General features: G+C 45.1%; 1 protein-coding gene across 1 annotated transcript; it reads left to right on the top strand.

Moving 5' to 3' along the window:
- The first annotated feature begins 2,067 nt into the window (after positions 1-2,067).
- Positions 2,068-5,449, top strand: LOC144806612 (uncharacterized). The gene is made up of 2 exons (XM_078672939.1): positions 2,068-3,789; positions 5,395-5,449. The coding sequence occupies exons 1-2, from the start codon at positions 2,366-2,368 to the stop codon at positions 5,447-5,449; spliced, it is 1,479 nt and encodes a 492-aa protein (XP_078529065.1). The 5' UTR covers positions 2,068-2,365.
- The last annotated feature ends 1,891 nt before the right edge of the window (positions 5,450-7,340 follow it).

A 7,340-nucleotide genomic window follows, 5' to 3' on the forward strand; every position in this document is an offset into this window, starting at 1 on the left:
ACCTCCTCCCGCTCTACCAAATGCCCATCCGGTCACAAAGTGGCATCCTGGGCCCCAAACGGACAACGTCATGCCAAATGCCATGTAATGGTGGAAAAGGGGGGAACAAGAGTAATATGCACACATCTGCTGCGGGGATATGTCAGGTAAATTATTGGTTGTGATGGATTCTCTATAAGTACTAAATTACTGATATCGTTGAATATTAAATTATATGAATCAACGTTAGTTTGCCTTATCTGCGCTTATAATGTAAAGGATGGCCCTTACAGTGAAACCCTTGTTCTGTTTGACACAAAAGCCCCGGAAGGAGCTGCAACTTACAGAACTTTATCTACTTTAGGAAGAACTAAAGACTTGCTTTTTAAAGTTGTCTTTCAGGACCAGAACCGAGCGCTGTAAGTTGCACTAATTTCAGGGAGATGGACAGATGTTATGGCGATAGGAAACCCCCCTCAACTGACAATAATGTTCCAATCTTCCAAGTTAGAAGAAACCAGAAATGCTTGAACCAAGGGAGCTGTTGAAAGTGTCAAAGGTGGCTTATGAACAGCGGGTAAAGACAGGAGTTGGTAATTGAGATGATCTTAAGTGAATAGGAAAAGAATGAGAAGAAGTGTGTGACTGGAGTTACTTTTGTTGTATACCTCGTGAAAAAGTTACCTGAAATTTTGCAGCCCAGCCTGATCCATCTCTTTTTTCTAAACTCTATTGTTGTTTAAATGAAATCCTGACCATATGCGTCTATCTTAAGCTATACCTCGAGCACTTGGGTGCTCCGGGGGCGCCCTTACTTTGCCAAGTTAGCCTGTAAACGCTGGTAAATCACCTCCTTTTCAGACATTAATAAGATGTTACCTGATCAACAGAACTTTTAGTTAAATATCTGTGTATGATGAACAATTCCTTGCTAAGTTTTTAAGGCGGTAAAGAAGAAGGGGGAGATTTACTAATATTTTGCGCCGTATTTTCGTCACAAAAGTGGCACAAAACAGCGCAAAATCTTTTTTTCCTAATTTACTTTCCAGCCCTACTCTTGTTTAGCGCTGGAAATAATGTAAAAGTAATGTGAAGCAGTACATATCACTGCTTCGCATTACTTCACACCTTGGGAGCCTGTCAAGGTGGGTGCATGGGCGTTCCCGTGCAACCACCCAAGGTTTCTCATGCTAAAACCAATTTACCAAATACAGTAGATTGGGTTTAGCGTGAAAAAACTGCACCCTTTCAAACTAGGCGCAAAGGAAGGAGAAATGCTTTGATTTATCCTTCCTTTTCCGACTTTGCATGCATGCTGCACTCTGCAACACCCATACAAAGTGCGAAAAGTATTCCCTCGTGTCTAGTATTTTGTACAGGAAGGGTGTCCGTCCTGTACAAAAACCTATGCTGGGCTCACACACACACACACCATAGCGCTCTTGTGCTAAGGGTGTGCATGGCGTAGGGCCGCTGTAATCAGTGCTGGCGCACGGGAAAGGGAAGGAGAGAGCCATATCTTTGAAAATATGGTGCTTTCCTGCTCCCATCCTGTCGAGCATCGCAGCCTCGCGGGGGGGCTGCGCTGCTTTGTGTGGAGATTTGGTAAATCTCCCCCGAAATGTCTTTTACAACCAGTTAACATTGTGAATTATAATTCCAATATGTTTCAATTTAGTAATTTTCAATATCTTTACATCCAACAGAAAACAAGCCTCGACTGTATGAAATGACCATCAATAATGAAGCGAATGCTGTAAATCTTCAATAATAGCAGGAATAATGAGCTACAGTATTCAGCACAGTCAGCGACAGAGGAACCTGCACACAAACTGACAGATCCTGGATGAAGCATCAAGGGCAGTTCAGTGATTATAAGAGGCCGAACTGTACACCTCCACGCCACAAGATAAAGAAATGACCTTAGGCAAATTAAGGCAACAACAATAACAAACCACCTCCTGTATAAACAAGTGTCCAATACCAACTTTGATCATGGGATCTGTATGGTGAGATTACCGCAGTGCTCTGTTTTCTAATATGATGACAAGCCATCATTCCGTGCTCTAGGTGAATTGTAAACTCTTTCTGGGCAAACAACAGTAACCAGAGAAGAGCACAACAGAGCGGAGCCAGACAACTGACAGGTAAAGGAAAGACGAGTTCTTCTATCTACAATACAATAGACTGTCCTAATTTGCACCGGTCAGAAGGAAGATACATCTTTACCCTTAGCCATAATCCAATCTAAAGGCACAATTACCTACAAAGACACCTTCTACGTATTAGGAGTGTGGCAAATATTTGGTTATTGCATTTATTGTTAAAACAGAAATCAAATGTGCAAAATACTGCACGCATATAAAGTGTGTGTGCTTAATCAGCCATGTTGGCCCATCAGGAAATACAGTCATGGGATGTAGACAAACATATAACTGACCCACAGACACTAACCATGAAAGAAGAATCATACACCTGCAGCGAGAGCTTTCGTTTGTCATCACCACTTAAGCTTCATCAGCAAACATACACAGGACAAAAACCATTCAAGTGCAGTGAATGTGTCAAGACCTTTAGTAGGTTAGCAGAACTACAAAGACACCAGCGAACACACACAGGAGAAAAGCCATTCAAGTGCAGTGAATGTGTCAAGAGCTTTAGTAGGTTATCAGAACTACAAAGACACCATCGAACACACACAGGGGAAAAGCCATTCAAGTGCAGTGAGTGTGTAAAGAGCTTTAGTCACTCATTAAATCTCCAAACACATCAGCGAATACACACAGGGGAAAAACCATTCAAGTGCAGTGAATGTGCAAAGAGCTTTAGTCGGTTATCTCACCTTCAAAGACATAATCAGACACACCTAGGGGAAAAACCATTGAAGTGCAGTGAATGTGCAAAGTGCTTTCGTCAGTTATCAGAACTAAAAAGTCATCAGCGAACACACACAGGGGAAAAATCATTCAAGTGCAGTGAATGTGCAAAGTGCTTTAGTGAGTTATCAAGCCTTCGAAGACATCAGCGAACACACACGGGGGAAAAACCATTCAAGTGCACTGAATGTGCAAAGTGCTTTAGTGAATTATCAACCCTCCGAAGACATCAGCGAACACACACAGGGGAAAAGCCATTTCAATGCAGTGAATGTGTGAAAAGCTTTAGTCGATTATCACACCTTCAAAGTCATCAACGAACACACATGGGGGAAAAATCATTCAAGTGCAGTGAATGTGCAAAGTGCTTTAGTGAGTTATCAAGCCTTCAAAGACATCAGCAAACCCACGCAAGGGAAAAGCCATTGAAGTGCAGTGAATGTGTGAAAAGCTTTAGTCACTTATCAGACCTACAAAGACATCTACGAACACACACAGGGGAAAAACCATTCAAGTGCAGGGAATGTGTGAAGAGCTTTAGTCGATTATCACACCTTCAAAGTCATCAACGAACACACACGGGGGAAAAACCATTCAAGTGCAGTGAATGTGCAAAGTGCTTTAGTCAGTTATTATACCTAAATAGTCATCAGCGAACACACACTGGGGAAAAACCCTATCATTGTAGTGAATGTGACAGTAGTTTTTGTGACTCTTCAGCATTAAGGAATCATCAGCGAACTCACACAGGTGAAAAAGCATTCAAGTGCAGTGAATGTGGGAAGAGCTTTAGTCGGTTATCAAACCTCCAAGCACATCAGCGAACACACACAGGGGAAAAACCCTATCATTGCAGCGAATGTGACAGTAGTTTTCACTTCTCTTCAATATTAAGGAATCATCAGCGAACACACACAGGAGAAAAACCATTCAAGTGCAGTAAATGTGCAAAGTGCTTCAGTAAGTCTTCACACCTACAAAATCATCAGCGAACACACAGGAGAAAAGCCATTTAAATGCTGTGAATGTGGGAAGATTATTATTATTATTATTATTAATAACATTTATTAAGCGCATGGTTGCACAAAGAACAGTGCGTCCCCGCGCTGAGACTCCCAGTAATCCTCCCACAGCCGACTAGCAGAGGGACAGCCCAAGGTCCTGCCGAAAGAAAACTAACTAATACACTTTGGGGAAAAGAAAGGTTTTCAGCTTCTGTCTGAACCTTGCTTCAGATGGTTCCATCCTCCATTCAATGGGCAGGTCATTCCAGTCCTTACTGGCCAAATATCTAAACGACCGACCCCCCATCCTGGCTCTGTGGATCCGAGGGACCACTAGTAGCATACAACCCATTGACCTGAGATGGCGTGAGGGACGATAGATGGGGAGCAAATCCTGAAGATACAAAGGTGCTTTTTTATGAGCTATGCGATGAGTGATACACATAGTTTTAAATTTAATGCCTCCCTAACAGGGAGCCAATGTAAGCTGCGCAGGGCATTCTTCCCAGACGCCCTCCTAGGGAGATTCAGAACCAGCCTGGCAGCAGCGTTCTGAACGCGTTGTAGCTGTATAAGGCCTTTTTGACTGAGTCCACAAAGGAGGGAATTCCCATAATCTAAATGGGAGGTAACTAATGCGTGGACCATTGTTTTCCTGGAGTTGGGAGGCAATAAGTCGAGGATCTTCCTCAAGACTTTCAAAATGCCATAACATTTGCCAACAATATTGTTAACATGTTTAGTGTAGTCAAGGTTAGAGTCCAGGTGAATCCCCAAGTTTTTAACTGAGTCTACCGGGGCGGGGACAGCGCCCAATTCAGCCGGCCACCAGGCGGAAGTCCAGATAGATGGGCAGGAACCAACAATAAGAACCTCTGTCTTATTACCATTCAGGCGGAGGTAGTTCTGCTTCATCCACCCATCAAGTGCCACCAAACAGTTCGAAAATTTCTCAGCCTCCACAACTGGATCACGGGACAGATTGATCACCAGTTGTGTATCATCTGCATATGAGACAATATCAATCCCATATGACTCTACCAGTTTGGCAAGGGGTTCCATATACAGATTGAACAGTGTAGGGCTCAAAATCGAGCCCTGAGGAACCCCTTGTTTAAGGCATCTTACACTGGACTTACAGGGAGGACAGACCACTTGAAATCTCCTGTTCATGAGGAAGGAGACCAGCCACTTATGAGCAGGACCAGTTATTCCCTTCTCGCTTAGGCGGCCTAGTAATACTGGGTGTGACACGGTGTCAAACGCCGCACTTAGGTCCAATAGGACCAAGGCGGCCGTGTGACCCTCATCCACCCTGCTCCGCAACAGTTCTGTAGAAAAAAGAAGGGCGGTCTCCGTTGCATGTTTGGCCCTAAATCCCGATTGAGACACGTGGAGGAGTTTATTTTCCTCAACAAAGCCCACCAACTGTTGGTTAACTAGTTTCTCTACTACCTTTGCGCAAAAGGGAAGGAGAGAGATAGGTCTTAAATTATCCAGTTGTGTCATGCTAATATGGGCTTTCTTTTTTATAGGGACAACTTGTGCCAGTTTCCAACTGTCAGGAACCAGGCATTCACGGAAGGATAGTGAGGCCATATTCCCAATGTGCTCCGTTACCTGAGTGAGATGTTTGCGAAGGATCCTCGCAGGGACCACATCCAGGGGGGAGCCAGAGTGAATATCCAGTAAGATACTGGTTAGCTCCTCCGCTCTCGGGACCTCAAATTCCTCAAGATATTTTTTTGCCTGGATTACAAGACAGGGACCTGACGGGATTGTATGTTGTGAGATGGACTGAAACGACGAGTAGATCTTTTCTACCTTCCCCACAAAGAAGTCCGCTATATCGTTACATGACTCTATCGATGAGGGGGCATCTCCTGAATTCACTAGAGGGGCAGACAGTTCCTTCAAGATCATGAAAAGCTCTCTGGAGGTATTCTCTGAACCGTCAATCCTCCGATGATAGTAGTCTCTTTTAGATTTCCTAATCTGACCGTGATAGGACTTTAGTTCCTTTTTGTAGACTTCACGTAACGCGGGGGCAAATTCCACTCTCCACCTCCGTTCCAAAGTCTTGCATTTAGCTTTAGCGGCACGCAGCTCGGCAGTGAACCATGGGGCGGATTTAGTTCTCCGTGCCATAGCTTTTTGAGTCCAGGGGGCCACTTTATCGAGAGCACTCTCGACCCAATCATCATACCTCCTGCATGCCTCAACCAGATTATCACTGAGCTTAGGGGGATCCTGTTCTAGGGTTAGATTGAAAGCCTCATGGCTAAATTTCCTCCAGTCCCTACGTTTAACTGTAGTGAGTTTCTGCAACGGCACCCTATTGGGCTGCCTTCTAAATGTGAAGGGGATCACATAGTGATCTGACCACAAGATCTTAATCGGGGCCGATACAGTAATATCTTCCCAATTAGCAAAAATAGGGTCCAACAGGTACCCAGCTTGATGTGTGGCTCTATTATCAACCAGACCAAACATCAAAGCTCTGAGAGAATTAATCAGGGACACAGCCTCGCGGCAATTAACATCATTCAAGTGTATATTGAGGTCTCCAACAATCATAAACTTATTATGACGTAAGGCAGAAAACGTTATAGCCTCGAGGAGACTCTCAATAAACGTGGTAGCCATACCGGGAGGGCGATAGATAAGAAAGCCCTTAATAGTGCAATTTGGGCCAACCAAAATAGAGAAGAGCCCGACTTCGCAATTGTTAATGGCCGACGGTTCAAGTGAACATATCAGTTCAGTTTTATGGATGATGGCTAACCCCCCCCCCCCCTCTGAATCCCCCTATTAATTTGGAGAATGTTATATCCAGCGGGGAGGGCCTCAATAATGTCAGGGAGGGATTGCTCGTCCAACCAGGTTTCCGTCAGGAAAACAAGGTCAGGGGCATCATCCATTAACATATCATAGATGTGTAAGCTGTGACACTTCAACGATCGACAGTTCAATAGAACGGCAGAAATTTTATTACCATCTCTACCCGACTTAATGTCTCTGTGGATTGTGTAGCCACAACTCTCACACCTAGAGGGCCATACCTCCGCATGCAACATGTGCAAGCATTCCGGTGGCGGTGCCATGCGCAGATGTAAAAGTGCTTGCCTCATGTAGGTTATTCTCCCACTCTGGTCAATAATGTTCTGACCAGGGGTACTGGCCCCGGGCCGCGTAAGGTCGCGGACGGGCGCAGACGGGCTTGCCTTTGGCGCGCCTTCGGCGCGCCGCCGGCGCGCCCGCTGCGCCCGTCCGCTGCGCGGCCGAGATGGCTGACTGCTTTTATGCATATTGGTGGGAAGATGTGAGGAGGGTGCAGAGCGTCCAACGACTGGAGCGCGTCCGTTTCCTCCCCTCAAGATGGCGTCAGAGGGGTTTGTGATTCCGGTGACAGCCCCTAGATCGGCTGCACCTAGAATCTTGTCAAATGCCTCAGGTCGTTGGCGCGACTTAGATCTCACCC

The sequence above is a fragment of the Lissotriton helveticus genome (genome assembly GCF_964261635.1).
Source record: "Lissotriton helveticus chromosome 1_1 unlocalized genomic scaffold, aLisHel1.1 SUPER_1_unloc_9, whole genome shotgun sequence".
Lineage (NCBI taxonomy): Eukaryota > Metazoa > Chordata > Amphibia > Caudata > Salamandridae > Lissotriton > Lissotriton helveticus.

What these genes read in the sequence shown, in the direction of transcription:
- LOC144806612 (XM_078672939.1), top strand. Translation starts at nt 2,366, where the DNA reads ATGTTGGCCCATCAGGAAATACAGTCATGGGATGTAGACAAACATATA. An exon ending in ACAGGAGAAAAACCATTCAA is followed by an intron (nt 3,790 to 5,394) that starts GTGCAGTAAATG and finishes TCTTTTTTATAG; the next exon opens with GGACAACTTGTGCCAGTTTC.